Source organism: Spermophilus citellus (genome assembly GCF_964194105.1).
Source record: "Spermophilus citellus genome assembly, chromosome: 4".
Lineage (NCBI taxonomy): Eukaryota > Metazoa > Chordata > Mammalia > Rodentia > Sciuridae > Spermophilus > Spermophilus citellus.
Genome location: NC_138185.1, coordinates 23,540,982 through 23,564,685, shown reverse-complemented (window position 1 = coordinate 23,564,685; position 23,704 = coordinate 23,540,982). Strand labels below are relative to the sequence as shown.

General features: G+C 39.5%; 1 protein-coding gene and 1 long non-coding RNA gene across 8 annotated transcripts in view; one reads left to right on the top strand and one right to left on the bottom strand.

Annotated features, from left to right (window-relative positions):
- NCOA6 (nuclear receptor coactivator 6) overlaps positions 1 to 23,704 on the bottom strand; it is a 97,200-nt gene that overhangs the window by 4,655 nt on the left and 68,841 nt on the right. For 6 of the 7 annotated variants that reach the window (XM_081292438.1, XM_081292439.1, XM_081292440.1 and 3 more), the window contains 5 exons: positions 22,997 to 23,118; positions 16,525 to 19,512; positions 13,022 to 13,090; positions 9,767 to 9,803; positions 5,526 to 5,674 (listed from right to left, as the gene is read on the bottom strand). In XM_081292438.1, the coding sequence (XP_081148564.1) occupies positions 5,526 to 5,674; positions 9,767 to 9,803; positions 13,022 to 13,090; positions 16,525 to 19,512; positions 22,997 to 23,118 (3,365 nt within the window). The remainder of the gene's footprint in view (positions 1 to 5,525; positions 5,675 to 9,766; positions 9,804 to 13,021; positions 13,091 to 16,524; positions 19,513 to 22,996; positions 23,119 to 23,704) is intronic. The other variant, XM_081292437.1, reaches the window with a different exon arrangement.
- LOC308647934 lies at positions 5,628 to 12,687 on the top strand. Its single transcript, XR_014021736.1, has 2 exons — positions 5,628 to 5,760; positions 12,288 to 12,687. It is a non-coding gene; the product is annotated as an uncharacterized lncRNA (long non-coding RNA).

The window sequence follows — 23,704 nt, the reverse complement described above, 5'->3', positions numbered from 1 at the left end:
AAGGGCTGGGTTAATTACTCCTGGATTCTATCCCCACTGCCCCAACCCCCATTTTTTTTTCCAATATGAGTATTTTCTTACTTGGGAGATCATGTTGATGTCCCATGTGGTAGAATCAGTCTCTCTGATTTACTTATTAGTCTTTACTAATCAGAGGACAATTCATCTGACAGGATATTGATAATGTTGTTTTGTTGTTGTAGTACTGGGGCTTAAATCCAGGGCCCTGGGAAAGCTAGGCAAGCACTTTACCACAAAGGTACATGACCATCCCTTTTTATTTTCTATTTTGAAATAGGGTCTCACTAAGTTGCTTTTGAATTTGAGATTCTCCTGTCTCAGTCTCCTGATTAACATGGCTCAAGGCTGTTTTTTAAATAATGCTACAAAAGAGACCAGTTTCAGGCAGTAATCATTCAGGGTTTTCTCCCACAAGATGTATCTATTATGCTCATTGCATTTTGGCAATAAACGTCTGCTTTAATTAATCAAATCTGTATATTTGAAAAGTGTTCTTTTTTTTTTTTTTTTTAAGATGTTGCTTCTCAAGTTATGGGCTGTGGGAGGATCAGGGCAATCACCTACTGTGTTGTCAGAGGCACCTTAGGTTGTCTCAGGAACGTCACAGCTGCTGCTATTTATAGATTGCTCTTAGTTTCCATAGCATTAACATATTTTCCCTGTTTCAAACTTGTGCTTTGATTTCATGTTTTAACTACTGATCCATCTTCCGAATGTAACACAAATTATCATAAATAGAAGAGTAAATAAATAATGAGAAAGGAAACTAGAAAACCATTTCTGTATTCATATGAATTGATGTAAGTAAAACTACTCATTTGCATGTTTGTGAATATTATACAATTTTAAAAGAAAGTTCACTGATTTGTGGAAGTAAATTTTTGTGTTTGTAATTAAAAGTGGAAAAGAAAATTCAACAACCAAAACCAAAAACAACAGATCAGAAAGTGACAAGCCAACCATGTGGACCTCCTTGGACTTGTTCAGAAATCATCCATCCCACCTGCTCAAGCCTGGCAGTCTAGCAGGCCTTGGCCAGCATATCAACATAAGCAAACTCTGCTCTCACAGCAAGAGCAGGACCAATGTTACTGGTTTCCTCACAAAATTAACACTTTTTATTAGAAACTGTTCACTATATTTTTCAGCCTTTAAGATTTTCTTACGAAACAGAATGAGGCCAGGCGTAGTGGCTCACACCTGTAATCCCAGTGGCTCAGGAGGCTGAGGTAGGATTGCAAGTTCAAGGCCAGCCTCAGCAACATAGCGAGGCACTGCCTCTAAATAAAATTTTAAGGGGCTGGGGATGTGGCTCAAGCGGTAGCGTGATCGCCTGGCATGCGTGCGGCCCGGGTTCAATCCTCAGCACCACATACAAAACAAAGATGTTGTATCTACCGATAACTAAAAAAAATATATATATTAAAATTCTCTCTCTCCCTCTCTCTTTAAAAAAAATAAGTGAAATATAAAATTTTAAGGGCTGGAGATGTGGCTCAGTTGTTAAGCGCCCCGGGTTCCATCTCCATAATAAACAAACAAATAAACAAAGAACTCCGAAGAAACACAGAATGTTTATGATTTTGTGTGTACATATATGACCAAAATCATTTAAGTGCAAAAAGGACAAATCTTTTTTTTCCCCTCTCTAAAATTGGGAAAAATCGCAGATTCTGCAGGAAGATAATTTGTATTTCAGATAGGCAACATTATATGTGTCTCCAAATTTGAGATGTGTACATTTTAGAAAACAGCTTGATATTTTGTGATCAATTTCTGGGTATAGGTTGAAATCCAATCATAGGAAATTATCTTATGGCTTGGTTCACATTTTTGGACACAACACAGCAGGCCAAATAATATGCATATTATTAAATTAAAGAATCCTTTAATTTGGATTCAGGACCTATTTTTTTCTCTTAAAAACCCAAAAGAATTATGGTACTCATTTCTAATTTAAAAGGTAATTCTGGGACAGTGAAAGAGTAAAGCCTTGGGGCTTGAGGCTGATGTGGAGATCTATACATGGTCGTGACTCTTGGGGCTAGCTGGAATTCTGCCATCCTCTAGAGAGACATTTACTCATACCCCTCCAAAAAGATCACAAAGCCTGGGAGGGTCATTATGGCTTCTTCTAGGCCAGTTGTTAAGCCTCAATGTTTAGGCACTTGAAAATAACTATGACTGCCCTAGAACCATAGCCAGTTTAAGTATGTAGGCCTATTTCCTACCTCCCAAACCTCTAACCCTCAGAAAAGCTGGAAAGATGGTTCTAGCTTTCCAGCTCTTGGCTGGCAGTTCTCTGCAGAGTGGTTCTAATTTGAGCATCTGTCCCAGCTGTTTCTGAGATTCTTTCTGGTGCACTGTAAATTACTTTATTAGTACCTTGAGGCTCTGGGCTCAGGCCAAAGTTTCCAAAACTCTGGTGTGTGACATCTTTATTTTATTTTTACTTTGAGACAGTCTTTCACTAAATTGCTTATTTAGGGCCTTGCTAAATTGCTGAGGCTGGGTTTGAACTTGCAATCCTCCTGCTTTGGTATCCTGAGCTGCTGAGATTATAGGTGTGCACACCATGCCTGGCTGCTTGTTTAAAAGTAATTAAATATAGACCATACTCAATTGCTTAGAAAATGTTAATTCTTTAGGAAAATGAAAGGCTATAAGGACATGCAGAACTGAGGGGAGGTGGATTTTCCTATGGAACTCCATACACCTTTCCTTTCATGTTTCAAGTTCAATACTTAAATATGTCAAAAGGCATGCTCTTTCCAAAGAAGTTTCTGATTAGGAGGAGAAAGAAAGTTTTTGGCTTCATTTCTGTATCTAAAGTGAGGATATGTAAGAGGACCCTGCCTGTGGTGTACACAGTATGACTGGAAGGAAAGAAGGCTCTGTAACTTCTCCCCTCACTCTCCAGCAGGCCGAAGTAAGGTGGTATTATTACTTTAAATATCTTTGTTTTACCTATATATGACCTGTAGACTTGTGGCTTACTTCCAGGGGCACTTTTGAGGCATTACAACATTCCTGCCCAGAAACATGACCTGGCAACAACAGCTGAGTCCTCAGGTCAGTTTTTGATGTTGTTGGTATGCTAGGATCTGTATGTACCAAATGGTACTTGGCCATTTCTCAGCAGTCCTGCTGATAGCAGGTACTCAGCCAGGATTCCAGCTCTTCTACAAACTAGTCAAGCTCAGCACATTTCCTGAGAGCATGAAGTAGCAGACCCTCTCTCAGATCTGGGCCTTTGCACATGCTAGATCTTTTGCCTAGAATACTCCACTGAACACACACAGCATTTTCAGTCTTTAGGTTTCAGCTAAACATTCGTTTCTCCAAAAAAGTCTTCTCTGACCTTGTAGAGAAGCAAGGATCCTACCCATGTGCTCTTATAGTACCATGTGATTTTGCCATCATAGCATCTAACACTTAACACCCTGTATTAAAATTTATCTTTCAATGTGGTGAAATACAAAAAATGTATTTTCACTATTATACCCCTGGGTCTGGAATCTAGTAGATTCTTTTTTTTTTAATACTTTATTAGTTGTTGTTGGACATTTATTTATTTATATGTGGTGCTGAGAATCGAACCCAGTGCCTCACACATGCTAGGCAAGCGCTCAACCACTGAGCCACAACCCCAGCCCTAGTAAATTATTTTTTATTTTTGAAAGAGGAGAAAGAGAGAGAGAGAGAGAGAATTTTTTAATATTTATTTCTTTTAGTTATTGGCAGACACAACATCTTTGTTTGTATGTGGTGCTGAGGATTGAACCCGGGCCGCACGCATACCAGGCGAGCGCGCTACCACTTGAGCCACATCCCCAGCCCCGTAGTAAATTCTTAATATATATTTGATAGATGATTATTCATTTAATAATTACTGACTGACACTTTTCTGATTAGGCACTAGACATACAATGGTGAACAAACAGTGGTGATCATCAGCAGACATGATCTCCTACTCTAATAATAATTACCTATTACACAAACAGGTATAAAATTATAGCTGTGTTTTTATGACAGAGAAGAATTTGGTGCTGTGATCCCTCATAACAGTAACAACTGAGCTAAGGTAAGTGGGAAGAGTGGGACATTAAGGAAAAGAAGAGAGGTAGGAAGAGCACTTCCTGCAACAGCTATAACATATGCACAGGCCTTGTGATGAGAGGGATGAGGACAGCATGTCCTAGTTGCTGAGGGAGGTGAGATAACACTGAGCGGGTATGACAGGGGCTAGACTGCCCAGGACCTTTGTGAATCATGATGAGGCTTTTAGACTTTAATCCTAATTACAATGGTGAATCATTGAAAGGTTTTATGATAGTGGGCAGCAATGGAGTTGGAAAAAAGTATCTGGATTTGGGTCACCCGAGATAAAATTAACAGCTTTTTGGATTGAATCTGATGTGAGAGAGAAAGGGCTCTCAGGGAAGTCTTGCTTAACGGATACTCATTGGTGCCATTCACTGAGATGAGGAATAGTATAAAAGGACCTGACATCAGAGGTGAAAATCACAAGTGTCTAAGATCTCTAGGAGATCTTAGAAATGCATTTTTTTTTCCTTTTTGTGATACTGGGGATTGAATCCAGCAGTGTTCTACCACTGAGCTATATCCCCAGTCCTTCTTATTTTTATTTTGAGATAGGATCTCACTAAGTTGCCAAGGCTATCCTTGAACTTGAGCTCCTCCTGCCTCAGCCTCCTGAGTTGCTGGGATTAGAGGTGGGTACAACCATGCCCAGCTAGCAACATAAATTTTAGACTCATCTGTAAAAGGTTGTAACTAAAGGAGGAAGGCATAAAGACCAATTGGGGGAAAATATTCATTAAAGAGAAAAGGAGACTTAGGATCAAAGTTTGAGGTAAGTCAACATCTACTAGCTGGATATGGAGAAAGATAAGGAGCAGCCAGAGAGGAAGCAGAAGTGATTGAGAGTTCTGGGTCACAGAAGCGAAAAGAAGAGTTAATTAAAAAATTAGACAGTAGTCAATGGAGAAGAGGATGTTGTTAGTATAAGTTTCCTGAGGTCACAAAAGATAGGATCAATGGCACAGGTGGAGGAATTGGCCTTGGCCAGCTACTCTATCGTGGTAGGAACAAAGAAGGCTGCTAGTAAATTAATGTCTTAGTAGTGGGAAGTTGAAAGTTCCATTTTCTCAGTGAAGTAATTAATAAGAGAACTGATCACAGAATTGTAGAAAGATGGCTGGGCCATATGTAAGACCTATCTGAAGTGAGTGACCATGAATTTAAAGTGAGGTCAATCTGCCCTGTTTGTTTTTCTAGCAATGTTTGTTGCTCTTGTGCACACACACACAAAACATTTAGTTAAATGAATAAACAAAGAAAGGATCAAACAAGTAGTAGAAATCAAAATAACCTGACAAATTTAAGGGGTAAGAGTGAAGAAGGACAAAGTCCTCTGCTGCTGTGATAGAGACCCTCCTCCTCTATGTGACCCATGCATCGTACCACAGTCCACTGCTAACCTTTAGTTGAGCTGGAGGCTGAAGCAGGTCGGGAGGATCGCTTACGATGTCCATTTTCCACACTTTCAGAAGCCACAGTTGGCTCTTCAGTTCGGGAGTTTCTTCGGCTTGGGGTTTTGGACTTTTCAACAATCTCTTTTGGCTCACTGCTGACAAAGGGAAGCACAAAGTTTCCAAGGAGGTGAAGGAAACAAGTCACACTAAAAGTGACTCTTCAGAGTGTTTAATTCATAAGGTAGGAGGTTATCTCGTTCTGGAGAGAAAATATTCTGCCACTGGGACAATAAGCATGAACTTCTCTACTATTGAGAATTTAGTTAGTCTAGCTTGCTAGTGAAAATAAATACTAAAGCACATGCTGGTGAAATTCTTCAAAGACAGGTAACTGTCTTAAGAATTGAGGACAAACCTCCCCCAAAACTTCCTCATCCCTCTTTCTAAAGTAATAATACTTCCCTTTAAAAACTAAGATTTTGGATTTTGTGATTTTTTTTGAGTCATTAAATACTTTTTGTGTTTAATAATTGTTTGAAAACTGCTAATAACTTAAACAGCATCCAAAATCTAGGACACTGCAAACTATATTGGCATTTACTATGAGTCTATTATAGTCAGATAATGGTACAAGTCACATTATGGAAATATATTCACAATACATTGCTACCTTGGTAGTATTAATTGTCCCAATCTCAAGCCTCCTTTTTTAGTATGTGAAGATCTATTATTATTGAGGATAGAGTGAAAAAAAATATTTTCATACATTCCTGATGGAGTATAAACTCAATAGTTCTCAACTTTGCCTCTTAGGGGACATTTCACAATGTCTAGAGACATATTTTTTTTTTTCTTAATAGACCTGGATACTTAACCCAGGTCTTTATGCATGGTAGGTGAGTGCTCTACCACTGAGCTACATGTGCAGACCTCTGGAAATATTTCTGATTGACATGACTTGGGAGAAGTGCTACTAACATCATTTGCATGGGGTCCAGGGATACTGCTATAACCCTACAATGCATAAGACAGTCCCCTACAATAAAGAGTTATCTGGTCCAGAATGTAAATGATGTTGAGGTTGAGAAAAACGGACAAAAATCCTTTGTCTCAGAAATTACATTTCTATTTTGCCTTAGGAAACAAATCTTTTTTTTAAGCATTTTTAACTGTAGATGGACACAATACCTTTATTTAATTTACTTATTTTTATGTGATGCTGGGGATTGAACCCAGTGCCTCACACATGCTAGGCAAGCGCTCTACCACTGAGCCACAACTGCAGCCCAGGCAACAAATCTTTTTACAGAGCTCTAATTACACACAAAGATATTAAAATGCTTTATTTGTACTAGTGGAAACAGAATACCTAAATGCCTAACAATAATAGATTAACTAAATTATGGCACATCCATATGCAATCATGAAAAATCATGTTGTATAAGATGATTTTATGATAAACTTAAATCATTATTTGTGTCTGTGAGCATTCATATTGGGGACTGAACCCAGTGATGCTCTACCACTGAGCTACATCCCCAGCCCTTTTTAATTTTTATTTTGAGACAGGGTCTCATGATACATTATTATGTGGAGGAAAAAGTTACCAATATTATGAATAATAAAATTCTATTTTCATTACAATATATATTGAGTATATAGGTGTCTACATATGAATGAATAAGAAATATATATATATATATATACACACACACACACACACACACACACACATATATTGGGCATAATATATCTGTATGCATGGTCTGTGAAGAGGACTAGAAAATGGTGAACTAAAATACATACAGTGAATATTACTGAATTATAGGAACATTGGTTTCCTGGTAAGTTATTTTATCTATAATTCTATGATCTGAATTTGATGTCGTTTTGTTTTTTTTTTAATTTTATTTATTTATTTTTATGTGGTGGTGAGAATCGAACCCAGGGCCTCATACGTGCTAGGCGAGTGCTCTACCACTGAGCCACAACCCCAGCCCTATGATCTGAATTTGAAACTTTCTTTATAAACTATTACTATTTCATGGTTCAAAAAATGCATACTAAAACCAGAAAACAAAAAAGAAGTTAATTAAATATTATTGGAACTGAAAAGGCATAGAATTGGAGAAAAAATAATATTAACAAAACAAAAGTGGTCAAAGACCACCTCTTCTGGGAAATCTTTTATGCTTCATTTCCCAAGCAGAGTTATCTCTTCTGTCTTTTGAGTTCACAGTCTGTATCTGGTATTCTTTAGCTCCCATCAGATTATATAGCACATATTTTAATGTCTTGGGTGCTCTATTAGATTTTGGGATACTTAAGGGCACAAACTGGTGATTACCAGTTATCTATTCCCCTTCACTGTTCACTCCTACCAGAAGATCCTTCATAGTAGCACCACGGGTAGGAACTAGGCTACACTGTTTACTACCCTGCTTTAAGTACAACAACCACTTCACACCCAAACACAAGCTGAAGCAAGTCAAAGACAGGCTAGACTAGAGCTGGGGTGGAATTACAAGTCAAGAGGATTAACACCTTTTAGAGGTTGTAAGGATGGCTTTCTGGCTGGGATCCTAGAAGACAAACATTCTGAGGAAGGAAGATTATATATGGGGGGGCCTCTTTCTGCTGGTAAAACAAAAGCCAAGGTAATAATGTCCTTATGTTTATATGGTTAATGCTCAGACAGCTCTGAAACAAATCCCATAAGGTATTTTTTTGTCTGAGTAGTTTCTTTCTCTAGACAAATAGTTGGTGTATGTTTGAGAAATGCAAATGAATTCGAACACTGGCTCAGTCCAAATGAAACCTGAGACAAAGCAGAGTGGTAAAGCCGGAATAGCATTGAATTTGGAATCAGATGACCAGGGGTCAAGTAGGAAAGATACTTTTATCAGATATGATATTTAATTCTCTCTATGCATCCGACTCTAGATCTGTAAATCCATTTTTTTTTCTGCTACAATACAGAGATTAAAGGCGAGGGCTCTGGAGTCAGAAAGACTGTATTGAATCTCAGCTTCATCCTTTACTAAATCCGTGAATTGGACAATTCAGTTAACCTCTCTGGGCTTTAGATTCCTCTTATAAGATAGAATTTATTTTTCCTAATAGACACTGTAAAAATCAAGTAAGATAATACAATTAGGGAGTTTGTAGCCCAAAATATGAAAAGAAATAGAATTCAAATAAATGTTGGCTATTATTGCCTCCTTATGTGGCTGATATGAAGATTAAATGAGAAAATGACTGTAAAGGAGTTTTATAAACTAAGTTGCTGTACAAATATCAGAAATTCTTTAAAATGTTATCTAGTTCCTTCCCAGATGAAAAAGGGATGACTAGCCAGGCATGGTGGTGCACACTTGTAATCCCAGTTACTCGAGAGGCTGAAGTAGGAGGAACACAAGTTTGAGGCTAGCAACTAGTGTAAGACTCTGTATCAAAATGAAAAATAAAAAGGGCTGGGGATATAGCTCAGTGGTAGAGTGCTTTTCTTTTTCTTTTTTTTTTTTAAGAGAGAGAGAATTTTTTAATATTTAATTTTTAGTTTTCAGCGGACACAACATCTTTGTTTGTATGTGGTGCTGAGGATCGAACCCGGGTCACACGCATGCCAGGTGAGCGCACTACCGCTTGAGCCACATCCCCAGCCCGGTAGAGTGCTTCTCTAACATGCATGAGGTCCCGGGTTCAATCCCCAGTACCATACTCTTACAACACAGAAAAAAGAATGACATTTGGAAGACATTTCTCTCCATGGTGCTAATGAGGTTGAAGACACAAACGTGCTTCATTTTGTTAAATTATGTGGGGCTGCATAATTAACAGAACAAACCATGTATGGGGTCAGACCCTACCTGGTTTTCTCTCTCTTTTCCTTGAGGATCCAACAGATATACTTCAGATGGTAGAATGCAAGAATTCTTAGTGACACTTAGGACAACAGCTCCCATACATTGAATACTTACTATTTATTTTCCATGTTGAATGCTAAACATGTTATTCAGTTTTCAGAACAACCACAAATGGTAGAGAGAGACCTAATTTTATCAAGAAAAATGTTACCTCTGAAGGGTTAGGACTCATAGCAGCTCTCTACATGAGCAGTAAAACAGACTGCTACAAGAGTGCAGGAAAAGGACAAGGTGAAAATAGGTTTAAAGACTACAAAAGCTGACACCCTTCAAAGAGGCTTATACTATGGTCATGTTAATCTGCAGAAATGATCATCTTACCTTTGTCCAGAGACTATGGCAGCATTTGCCTCGAGTTCTGTCAAAAATACAAAGGACAGACATGAGACGTGTAAGATGCTGGTCTAAATGTCCACAGGGAGATGCTAGGTGTCTATGACAATTCTGAATGTCCTAATTAGGCTAATGGGTCTCTATGCCCAGGGTTTCACCCTAAATGGTACTGAGACAAAAGTTGGCATGAACCCAATTTGGTTTGTTGGGAATATAAGACACCTACTTGGTCTATTTTTATTTCTACTTCATACTGTGAAATAATCCTGTTTGGATCAACAGAACTAAATTTCACAGTGCCTGGTTCATATTTCACCCAGCTACAACTATGTTAGTAAAATAAGTCTCTTCCTTTCATATAGAAAAGACTGTTTTCATTCTTTAAATATCATCACCCTCATGCACTTTTTAAAAAAAGACAGCAATCTTCAAACATGTCTTGAACATCTATTATGGATGCATTTTTCTCCAAACAACTTCCTCATTGAGCTGTGGAGGGCAGAGTGCCTTGCTTTGAGATACCGCCCACAGACTCCATCACATCCCTTTTTTTCAACCTTCCAGCAATGCCCTCTAAGAAAAGACAGTCTCAATGATTTGTCTAGCAGAGTTTTATGTCAATGAGTACCCCGAGTTTATTAAACACTTCTCAACAGCAGGAGAAAACGTCTGCTTCCTTTAGTATGTGAGTTTAGATAGCTTCATCTTCCACAAAAGCCCCTCCCTGATGGCACCAGACGGCAGTGATCTGTACTGCCTCTGGCCTCCCATGGCCCTGCACCTGTTTTTCCATTTAGGAAATTCAAGTACCTCATACTTGGTGTACATATCTAAGTTGCTTTACTGAGTACATGGTAACCTTCTTGAAGGCAGTGAAGTCAGAGTGCCTGGTTTGAAGCCAATCCCAAAAAACCAAAGGCCAAATGCTCTGATATGTGGATGCTAACACACAATGATGCGGCTAGGGAGAACAGAAGTTCATTGGATTAGACAAAGGGAAAATAAAGGGAAGGGAAGGGGGATGGGAGTAGGAAAGACAGTAGAATGAACCAGACATAACTTTCCTATGTTCATATATGAATACATGATCAGTGTAACTCCACATCACGTATAGCCACTAGAATGGGAAGTTATACTCCATGTATGTATACTATGCCAAAATACATTATATCGTCATGTATAACTAAAAAGAATAAAAATAAATATTTATATAACTGATAACTGATATAAGTAGAGGGCTCTGAGGATATTTTAAGGAGATTTATATTTTATTTTTGGTACTGAGAATTGACCTCAAAGGTTCTTTACCATTGAGCTACGTCCCCAGCTCTTTTAATTTTTTTATTTTGAGACAGGATCTCATTAAGTTGCTGAGACTGTCCTTGAACTTTCGGTCTTCCTGTTTTAGCCTCCTGGTTGCTGGGATTATAGGTGTGTGCCACCACATCTGGCTTAAGGAGATTCATTTAAGACAAACTTTAAAAAGGAACAGAGTTTTTCAGCCAATTATTCTGAGAGAAAGAAAAAAAAATGATAATAGCAAAGCTCATTTTCTGGAGTAAAGAGGTGGGGCAAGAAATGGAATTCCCTTTCCTTTTTAAATCTCTTATTATTTTTTTAAACTATTTTTTTTTTAGTTGTAGGTGAACATAATATCTTTATTTATTTATTTATTTTTATGTGGTGCTGAGGATCAAACCTGGTGCCTTACATGTTCGAGGCAAGCTCTCTGCCACTGAGCCCCAGCCCCAGCCCAAATCTCTTATTCTTTTTTTTTGTTGTTGTTGTTTTTTTTGTTTTTTTTAAAGAGAGAGTGAGAGAGGAGAAAGAGAGAGAATTTTTAATATTTATTTTTTAGTTCTCGGCGGACACAACATCTTTGTTGGTATGTGGTGCTGAGGATCGAACCCGGGCCGCACGCATGCCAGGCGAGCGCGCTACCGCTTGAGCCACATCCCCAGCCCCCAAATCTCTTATTCTTATGAAAAAAAGTTTTACCATTTAATCCCTTTTCTGAATAAATTATTTTTTTTTAGTTGTCAACGGACCTTTCATTTATTTATTTTTATGTGGTGCTGAGAATTGAACCCAGTGCCTCACATGTGCGAGGCAAGAGCTTTACCATTGAGTAACAACCCCAGCCAGTCCTTTTCTGAATAATTTGTTCTGTTTCTACTCTTCAAAATTTTCACCATAATGCCAGTTATCATGTAGGCAGCTGGCAGCACAGAAAAGAATTTGAGCAAATGAAATGTTTTTTGCTCATACATTCTGTTCAGAGGTCTAATTCTTTCTAGTGTGTGCGGGTGGAAGTCCTATCCATCATACAGGTTGTAGCACCCTGAAGCAAGTTTTAAAATAACTTTTTATTTCTATTGGCTACTACTCTTAGAATTGAATATGGTTATGTTGCCTTTTCTTACTAATTTTGTTAAATGTATACCTTCCATGATATTCTAATCTCTTTGTGGGAACCAGTCACACATTTTCTCCTCCTTCTATCCCTCAGTCAAGCTCCAGTGACAAAGACAGAGGCAAGACTAAACTGTACTACCTATGATACTCATCTGCTTCTGCAGTCTAACCCATGAATGCAGAACAAGTGCTACTATTGTCAATCAAGATCCTCATGTCTTCAGAGCTGACCCAGCATCCCATAGCAATCATCTGTCAGATTACCATGGACTCTTCCTTTCAGAAACATCATCCCTAGGGCTATTTACAATATCTTGGTCATGGGGAGAAACTAAGCCATCTAGAGATGATTGAAATGACTGCCTCCCCAGAGGAATGACTACCGCACTGCGGCGGAGTTTCTTTGAATAAGCCTCCACTGATTTCATGATGATGCAATCATTATTTTGGTGTATTATTTGGTGCTTGCCACCCCAGTAAATCACTTTATGCCATATAGTCAGATGTCAACTGTAGGTGCCTGGGTCAGGAACAGGGCCAACTCTGCAGTTGGAACCACTCATGACTGGGTGGGAGACTGACAATGAGCACAGAGATGCCTTTCTTGATGTTGATATTACAAATGTGTAAGAGAGCAAGCTGTTGGGAAAAATAACCTCAAAATATACTGCAGAAGTTCTGCCACTAAATGGAAGTCTGCCTGAAAGCAAACAAATAAGACATGTCCAGCCACTTTCTGGTATAAGAACATGTGACACTGAGGACAAAAGTAGTTCCTTCATATGTGACCCATTCCATTCCAAGAAGATTTTCCTACACATGTCTTACCTGATCTGGCAACAGGCCCCTGCAGTGCTGTGGCTGGAGTATCCTTTGGAACTAAATTCTGTGAAGGGGCTAGGGCAAGAAAAAAAAAATTACAGACCTTTCACTTTTTTTTCTAAATAAAACAAAATGCATTAACTGAATCAAGGACCTATTTGCTTAAACACCTTACTCTTAGAGTGAGTACTTGACACTGACCTTGAAATTACAAGTAAAATTTACTTAACAAATCAACTAGTATACCACTAAGTAACAAAGAGTATCACTTAAGAATGTTTTTCCTCTTTACGTATGTAAAGATCAAGAAAGGAAATGGCCATGAAAAGATTTGCACTTACATTTTTTGCTTCCTTTTTTTTTTTTTTTTTTTTAGTACTGAGGATTGAACCTAGGGACACTCAACCACTAAACACATTCCCAGTCCTTTTTATTTTATATTTAAAGACAGGGTCTCACTAAATTGATCAGAGCCTCACTAAGTTGTTGAGGCTAGCTTTGAACTCGTGTTCCTCTGGCCTCAGGCTCCTGAGTGGCTGGGATTATAGGTGTGTTCCACCACGCTTGACATACTTTTTGCCTTTTGAGGGAAAGCATGTCTTACTAGAAAATCCAAGTCATTTTTAGATTATACCATTCACCTTAGCTTTTTAAAACTCCTGCCTTACCTTTCCTCAGACTATATTCCTTGAGAACTAAAACTATCATATAATTTTGTACTTTTCTATAGCACCTAACAAGAGTGATGGGCATAAAGCAAGTATGCAATCCATACTTACTGAGTAAGTCAATCTGATATTATTTACCTGTGTAACAAATAGTTATAAAGAACTTTTGTCTAGAGCCAAGGTACTGTACCACAAACACTTAGAGACCAAATTACATCCTTCATATCAAGAACCCAGTTTGGTATTAATGATAAATACATGTGATACACTAGAGTGCACTGTGATGTCACATGAAGATTATACATAAAGTGCCATGGGAGTCCTAAGTAATGGAGTTCAATTCTAGGTTGAGATATCTGAAGGCATATTAAGGGAAAAATGTCAGAATTAGCCTTTGAAGAACAGAAAGAACTCAGGCCTTGAGGAATGGAATGGAATAAATGACACACTCTAGAACAGAAACTTTCTGGATCATATGGCAAAGATTAAAGGAAAAGATATGCCATAGTCATTCAAGGGTGTGTCCTCCCACCTTGATACTTGAATCTTAAGTAAACACTGCAACAGTAGGTTCCCTCTTACGGAAACTGAATTTTGGATTTCTTCTCCTGCTTAATAAAGCAGTCAATAATATATTTGGTTAAGAATTTATCATTGATGCTTATCTGATAAAGCTTAAAACTATACCTTAACTTCTACTTTTAACTTCAGTATTGTTTTCTCACATTTTCAAGGTAAAAGCACAGAAGTCCCTTGAAAAAGAATAGAAACAATCACTATAAGCAAAGTGGGTGGCCATAACTAAAACTGAGAACTTTTTCCCACTGCTGGTTCATCTCCTCAAAATTTATATATTTCTCTTATTTTTATATCTCCCAAATAAAAATATTTTCTAATTACTTCTCATCATTCTTTTCGTACCAGAGGGAGAAGTTCCCTGAAAAAAGAAATAAAAATATTTAATAAAAGAGAATATTTAAATCATACCAGGTTTCTTTTTAATTCTTATGGTCACCAACATCAACAAAACTTGAAAAAGAAACAAAAGAGTGCTCATCCTGTAAAATCTTTGTCTTCTACTGAGGCAGCAAAATCCAAAAAATCTTTGTCTCTCCCTGTACCTTTTAACACTGAGGTGAAGAGGCAGATGAGGGGAATTAGCTTTTCTAGAGTTCTACATGAGATAGCATTCTGGTCACTGGACGTTAAAAACTTTTATTGAATCTTTGTATAAATTCAGAGAGGTAGGAATTACAATCTCTATTTTACAGGTAAAGTACAAGGAACTTACCTGACTGTAACCAGTGGAACTAAAATTTGAACTCTGATTATACCCTGAAACTTGTGTTCTTTCTGCCCCTACTCCTGAGTGCTTATCACTGAGTGGTAGGCACTCAAAGCATTTTAACTGCATAAATAAGACAGGTACTGGCTTTGGATATTGCAGAGGCCCTCCCAGCTCTTGAGAATGTGGGACTGATTAGTCTCTGGGGAAATGGAGCTTCTGCATCTTATGCCTCTAGGAAGGAAGAAGAGGAGGAAGCAAGGGTGGGAAACCAGAGACAGGAAGGAGAGGGGCTATAAGGATACCTATGCTTTCATTATTAGCTCATCTTAACATTACATAGGAATTATCCTGAACTAGATTATCTATGAATGGAATGGAAAAATTTACAAAGAGATTATATTAAAAGAAAACTGTGGGGCTGGGATTTGTGGCTCAGTGGTAGAGTACTTGCCTAGCATGTGTGAGGCACTCAGTTCAATTCTCAGCACTGCATTTAAATGAATGAATAAAATAAAGATCCATTAACAACTAAAATTTTTTTTTTAAACTGGAAATCACTTTTTTTTCACCATTTACTAATCAATCATTATATTGTTTTTGTGGGGATCAAACCCACGTGTGCTTTACCACTGAGCTACATCCTTGGCCTGTTTATTTTTAAATTGAGATGGGGTCTTGCTAAGTTGCTTAAGTATTCACTAGGTTGCTGGGGCTGGCCTTGAATTTGTGTTCTTCCTGTCTCTGGGATTACAGGCGTGCAGCACCATACTTGGCCCAATTGTTATATTCTAAGCCTAGTATTCAGCTTGTTATATGAATTACTTCACTGAAATCTTACAACTACCATTTTCCCCATAATTCAAAGAAGGAAACTTATAGTTAGTAGTGGTCAAGTAACTTGCCCTGCTCCATCTGGCTGTAAATGCTGGTGCTGTGTTATCAACCCAAACCTCTCTGACAATTTGCCACTTTGATCCTTCCACATCTGTTAACATGGAGCCCAATTTTCTCAAAAGCTCTTCTCTGGGGGTAGCCCAGACAGAAAGGGAATATTCCCTGAGGTAGAGTACAATGAGAACAGGGCTATAGAACCTGCTCTGATAAAGCTGCGAGCAAGTCTTCCTCATGGTAAGGGGAACCTGCAGAAGCTGTCATTTATGTTTAAGAGAAACTGCCAGGCTGGAGACTCACAGTATAGACAGAACAAATACTAATCTTCTTGGAGCTTCAATCTTCTCATCCATACAATGGGGTAAGACAACCTAACATGGTTGATATGAAAATGATGTGATAATGTATGTAAAAACACTCCCTTGTAAACTGAGAAACTTTTATATAAACAAAATGTGTTATTTTAGGAGCTGAGAACCATGTCCATGAGCATAAACATAACATGTGATTTAAAAGCATATTTTCAATAAATAAAATTATCACTATTGGCATTTAGCCCATTCTTCTTCCTCCAAGTAGAAAAGGAATCATGCTTTTCCTCTTATGGGATAGGTCATCAAAAAACTCTGACATTATGAGTGATGCCAAGGTCAAGTACATACCTATGCTGGGTAGAAGCTCTGGATGGGATCCCACCTTCTCCTCCACTAGGCCACCCACAAGTGGCTCCGATGCTATGCCACCATGATTGCTTTTTGTGGTCGGCGTCGTGGAGATGAGCTCAGAGGATACCAGAGTGGGTACTATTGAGCGTATACTGGTGGGGAGAGCACCGCCAGGCAAGCTGGGTCCTGCTGAGGCAGAGCCCAGGCCCACTGGACTAGAGGTCATTTTTAGCAGAGTAGGTGCTGGGGGTGTTGGGGTTTTACTGTCCAGCTCTGTGGATAACTGCTCTGTTCCCACAAGTCCAGGAGCTGTGGTCTCCAGCCCTTGGCCTTCAGTCTCTCCATCTGCACCATATTGCTCTTCCCCTTTTTCAAGAGAGCCTGTAACTTTCTTACATGCCTTGGTCAACAAAATCTGGCCAATTTTGTCCACTTTTCCTTTGCCCTTACTAGATGAGACCGGGCTTCGTCGGTTGACAGAGGAGCCTGGACTATTGGTCAGAAGGGGAGAAACCATTGTGGTTGACTGTGATGAGGGGAGAGTGCTCTGATCTGCTGAGGTGCTCACCTGAGGACTGGCCTCATCTGGATTCAATTCTTTCACTTGCTGGATAGGGACATGAGGAGGGACAACTGGAGAAGATGTACAAGGAGGTGAAGGAAGCTGAACAGGAGTGGCTCGTGAGTTAAGAACCAAGGGTCGACTTGCCTGTATGTTGGAAGCAGGACTACTGGAGGGGGCATTAGGTGGTACAGGAGCTGAAGAAAATTTTATGTTCTGAGGTATGTGTAAAGGACCAACAACTGCAACAGAGGGAGGCATCAGGCCAGAGTTGGTTGTCAGTGGGGCCGCAGGAATTGTGCTTGGCTGTGATCCTTTCATAACCTGAATTATTGAGGATGAATTGATAAAGACAGGTGTAATGAATTGAGGCCGGGCATTAGACTGAGCAGCTGACTGTCCCTCAGAAACCATAACCTTGCTACCCACATTGGGCATGGTGACAACTGTTGACATCAATGCAGACTGCAAATGAGTTGGCAGGGCTGCTGATGTGTTAGCTGAAGTGGTTATGGGATTGGAAGTGACAAAAACAGTTATTTGATTTGGGGGCAAGGGAGTGGAAATGGAGGAAGAACTGACAGGTCTTGACATTACTGGAGGGATGCTTGGTGCAACATTGGAACTGACCTCACTCATTTCTGGATGCACAAGGGTTGAACACGGCTCATTACTGTGAGGTAAGTTTAGGGAATTAGAGGGCTCTTTAGAAGACGGATCCTGCAGTGTGGCAATGACAGGTGCTTTTTTGAGGTCCTCCCCTGAAACTAATGGAGGTGTTACTTCCAGATCTGTAAGCCCAGGGGGTTTAATGGTCACATTAGGAGCTCCAGAGTTGTCAAGAAGTTGACTTAACGATGTTGGTGCTTCCCTCATGGCAGGAGACACCAAAGTTTTGTTCTCTTCAACACTGGAAAGTTTGTTAGGATCCGAAGGCTGCCCATCCTTTTTGGATTGATCTTCAGGGACAACCATTTTAACTTCTTGGGCAGGGACTACTTTTAGCTCAACATTTACCTGCTCCTTCCTACCCTGGGAATTCTGGCAATCACTGTCCTGAGGCATATTCAAGCTCTCCTTGTTATCCTCGAGAACAGCCCCCACTGCAGCCACAGGCATGGTGGGATTCTGAGGATTCAGCCCACTGTTGTTAGGAAAGCTCCCAGGTACAGGGGGATTGGCCAGAGGAGTGGGACTGACCAACACATTTCTTGGTAACTCCACATTTTGCAACAGGGCTGCATTTGTTTGAGATGCCAGAGTAAGTTTAGGGGCTTTTGAATTTTGCCTCCCAGGACTTGGGGTAGTTTTCCTACTGGACCCAGGACTAGACCTGCGACTGTTGCTTGGACTAGCTCGTTTTGTTGCTCCAGAATTAGGCTGCTTTCCAGAATTCACCACCACAGAATCTAATTTGTGAGTTTGTGGGGCTGCAAAATTGGAAGGATTATTCATGGTAAGATTTGAAGGTGCTTGCCCAATGGCCTTCAGAGTTGTTGGATTTAGGCCCTGTTGATCAAAGCCCCTATTTAAATTTGGCCTAGGAGGTAAAGGAATATTAATCTGTGGAGGAAACAGTCCTGCTATGGAGGCATTGAGTCTTTCTGGTGACAGACTGATTTCTGAAGGTTCTGTGCTAGGAGGGCGGTTGTTGGGTGTCTGAGGATAATAGGGTCTGGGGCTGGCTCTGTTTGGTGTTTTAGGCCTAGATGTCTGGGTTGGAGCAGCCACATTTGGAAAGTGGTGGCCATGGGAGCTGGGAAGGGAATTTACAGGAGGTTGCTGGGGAGTTGCACCTTGAGTTGCTGAAAGGGGTGATGGTCCAGGTTTGGGCCCTGTCATCAGTAACTGGTTCTGGGAAACTACTAAGTGCGAAGGCATGTTATTTGGGCCTCCTGAGACCGATGGAACTTCACTGCCACTTGCTTCAGGAAGTGAAGACATCTCTCCCAGAGGTGAGCTAGAAGGATTCTGTGGGTTCTCCTGGTATACCATTTTCCTCGAATTACTTCCCAAAGGAGTATTTACAGGCATTGGCATTCTTTGTTTATCAGGTGATGGTGGCACAGAGGCAGGTCCTTGCAAACTGACCATGACAGGTACATTGCCACTCTGCTGCATGGGCATTCTCTGAGAGTCTGGGTTCAGAGGTCCCCTTGGGGGATGGACATTTTGGGAGACTGGAAGTCTAACGGATTTGGGATCTTGCTGCATCATGAGCATCATCATCATTTGTTGTTGTTGCTGCTGTTGCTGCTGCTGCTGAGACTGCGGCTGACTAGAAGGTGGAGGCTGCTGTTGCTGCTGAGGCATTTGTGGCTGTGGCTGCTGTTGTGGTGGCTGTGGTGGGGGTGCCACATGCTGCATGAGTTGAGGAGGCATCTGCTGCAGTGGCCTCTGTTCAACTGGTTGAGTAGGATAACCTAAAACAAGCCCCCAAAATCAGGGAAGTTAGACTTTCAGCAAGAGAACTTTGCACCTTTAGAGTAAAGCCAAGCAATACTCATCTAGGTGGCAGGCAGAATGTGCACAAACAGCTCAGGCATCCCTGCTCCTGGGGTAGGGGACAGCCCCTCATTATTTGACATGAGTAAAGAGGCACACTGCTTAAGGAAGCAAAAAGCAAAGCATTAGGAATGTGGAGCTCCTCAGTGTGCAGGGTCTGAATGAGGCATTAGTGTACTAAGACTGAGAGTACTCCGTACTACTATGGCAGATGGTCCAAATATGAAAGAAGAAAACTACATCAACAGCAAGTGGCTGGCCACCAGCTTTCGGGTCTCATGTAGACATAATCAGAATTTCACTGTCTACGTGAATGATGTAAAGCCTTTAGGGCTCCCTTTTTCTGTTAGCAGAGAATTGTTTGTTTTTTTAATTTTTTTTTAAGTTGTAGTTGGACATAATACCTCTATTTCATATGAGGTTTTTATGTGGTGCTAAGGATCGAACCCAGGGACCCGCACGTGGGAGGCAAATGTTCTACAAGTGAGCTACAACCCCAGCCCCACCCCAGAATTGCTTTTTTTAAGCTTTGAATTTGTTGAAAACAACAGCATTGAAGATAGCCTTTTTATTCTTTCAATAGAAGTAAAATGTAAAATTCTAGGATTCGTTCCTTAAGAAAGAAGGATTTAAAATTATTCTAGTCCATTGGCTCCATACACTATGCTGCATCCTTCAGGCTCATTCTTTGAGGAAAACGGGTTGAACTGAACTGCCCCCTGGTGCACATCAGTATCAATAAGAACAATAAGGGCTGATATACATTGTAAATAAAATGAGGGCACCGAAGTTTTTTGCATATTAATTTCCATTTACTTTCTTACATGTAAACCTCTATTTGGAGAAATGTTTTCTATGAATCCACAACAGGAGAATAAATAAGCCAGAAGCAGAACTCTCAGAAATAAAAATAATTTTGGAATAAGAACTCTGAGGAACAATGCCTTCCAGACTTGCAGAAGACAACATTTCAAATGATTACATCTTTTGAAAATCTGGTATTTTAGAATAAAAACCTTAAAAATCAGCAAAGAGGATAGAAAGATAATCAAATTAAACCAAAAGTAAGGTCATTCAGTGGAAAAAAGTAGGCATATGGCTGGGATACAGTTCCACAAACTGGATCATTTGACTGTTGCATGAAAAATATATGTGGAAGGTTTAACAGGGTACAATAATGTGAATGATTGGCTCTGGCAGTTGGAAGAAATGCTGGCTCAAAATGTTCACAGAGCAGTACCAAATACTGTGGGTCAGATTTCGTACTCAGGAGCTAATTAATTTCTTCTTGTCAAAGATTTCCATAGTACCAATGGGTGCAATGTGCAGAATCCAGTTTTGAAGATTTTCATAAAAATTCTTTTGGTTTTAGGCCCAACTAACTTCTTGACCTTATAAAGCCAAAAGCATATGAGATTTTTACAGGTTTTTACAATGGGATTTTATTTTTTACATCTAGTCTGAGGTTCTCACATTAAGAAAATTATAATTTCTTCAAAAGTCCATTCGTGTCAGTTTTCTTACACAGATGCCTTTCATCTTTAAAATCAGCTTACCAGACAGCACAGCAAATACCAAAGAGGGCAGCATAGAGTAGCCTCTTTAAAGTAACAGCCAAAGACATGGCTGCTATAAAGGGTCCAGAAACTGGAGGCAGCAGTTCAAAGTGCACTACTAGGAAAATAGATTGGGGTTGATGTGATAGAATGGCGGAGAGGGAAAGCCATGACACACACAGTGCCCATACACAATCAAAAACCAAATTTATTAGTCAAGGATGCAAACTCATCTGTCTTTAAGGGGCCAGGCATGTGGTAAAGAAAAGAAGTAGGCTAATATAAGACAGCAGGAGTCCTGTGGACACTGCCAAACTGCAGAGCAGATACCCTTTCTTAACAGCATTTAAATTCAGGTTTTTGCTTAAGACACAGCATGACAATTCAAACCCATTATAGGCCAAATTCAGCCTGCAGGCCCCTTTTGCAGAAAAAAGAAAATGAGGTGTGTGAAGATCCTTGGAATTCATACAAGAGTTCAGATGTGCTTGGGGGAAGAGGGTACTTTAGGCTCACCATGCCTTCTGGACATATTTGCCAAAGACTGGCAATCCTCCTCCTTAACTGTGCTGCTGAGAACTGTGTATTCCCCAGCAATTTGTAATAAATAACACAAAGTATTGACATCAAAATACATTTACTTAGTTTATCTCTAAAATAATACCACTTTTGTTTAGGTATTTTTGTTATTGTTGTTGTTTGTGTATGTAGTGTTGGAGTTAGATCCCAGGGCCTCGTGCATTGTAGGCAAGCCTGCACTGAGTCACACCCCAAACCCTTAACATTACTTCCACTTATACGTCAAAAAGGAGGTAGAGTTACTAATGAGGGAGAAACAAAACAGCTCTTTATAATACACAGGAGACAGAACCCTGAGTATGAAGGGCTTGTGTATCTTCAATTGTGTCATAGGGGAATAAAGTTACAAGTCACTGTTCAGACCAGGAGTAACAAGGTATAGAGATACTGTGGCAGCTGGCCTTGGTTCTATAATACCTGGGTTGGAATGAATGAATGAATTCTAGAAGCTTTTTTCCTTTCAGCATAATTTATCAACATTTAAAGGATAATACTTTATAATCAGAATAAGGAATTTCAACAATATCGTACTATTTGTTATAAATCATTAAGCTGGTGTTAGGCACATGGGTATGTTTTTTCTTATTCTTTATATATTTTTGATGTTTTAAAGATTCAAAATAAAACTTCTATAAAAAACATCACTTTCTTTTAATTCCCTGCTTTGAAAAAGCTCCAGGAAGAAAGGCTGCAGGAAAAGCAGGCAAGCAAGATCAGGTAAAAATCTCTCTCCATTTAATCTTATTTGATTCTGATGCCAACTAGAACCTTACACTGATAAGAATAAAGAGGCATTTCACATCTCAGTTCTAATTTTATAAAGACTTTAAGTAATAAAGACGATTGGAGTAGAATGTATGTGTTTGTGCCTTAAGAAGTTATATTTGAAATATTTACTTAACATCAAGGGAAAGCTTCCAAATACTAGACACATTAAAATGCTAAAGCAGACTAGTTAGTAGACAAAATACTTTTTTTTTTTTTGGTACCAGGGATTGAACCCAGGGGCACTTGACCACTGAGCCACATCCCCAGCCCTTTTTTATATTTTATTTAGAAACAGGGTCTCACTAAGTTGTTTAAGGGCCTCACTAAGTTGCTGAGGCCGGCTTTGAACTTGTGATCCTCCTCCCTCAGCCTCCCCAGCTGCTGGGATTACAGGAGTGCACCACCGTGCTCGGCAACACTGTTTCCTTGAAGAGAAGGAAGCCTTGTAATTTTGCATATATGATGACAAGTATATAACCCTTAGCTAACATTTTATTACCTGGTGGCCGATTTGAAAATTCTGGCAGTTTAGGGCCCGTGCTGTCCAAGTTAATTCCTTGTTCTCCAGGCAATGATTGCTGATCGGCCTCCTCCAGACCAGCTGGACGAGCATCTGGGGTGCTAAAAAATAAGTAAGACATTTGAGAGTAAGCTATCTAGAAAATACATGAAACTACCTCAACCTGTTCCCTATTACTAAAGAACTACAATCTATTTACATTATCATTCTTACTGTTATTTACATCTCTCTAGTCTGGATAAAATAGTTAATACTGGTATAAAAATAACCTGGCAAATTCATTAAATGTTAAAATCCACTTACTCTAATAGCACCATATTTACTCAAAGTGCTTTTTCATGCAATCACCCATTCTCAGAAGGCCTGGACTTGGTTTGGGACTATCAATATTATTAGTCACTGTTCATGTGAAACCACAGTATCTTCAGTGTAGCTGAAGAATCAAGTTCCAGTAATTCATAACACCTTGCAACAGGTTCTAAGTTAGCTGATGGAAATGGTATTTGGGGAACAAAGAAAGGTAGAGGCTACAAGAAAGTTAACTGAATTTTGCTATAGATAAACACTGGCTTTAGGATATATTCATTTTTACTAACCTCAGAATTTTTAGTGGGGTGAGGAAAAATATGAAGAAACTTAGTTACTAATACCCACATTTCCAAGGAATCAGAGTGCCCACATCCCTCA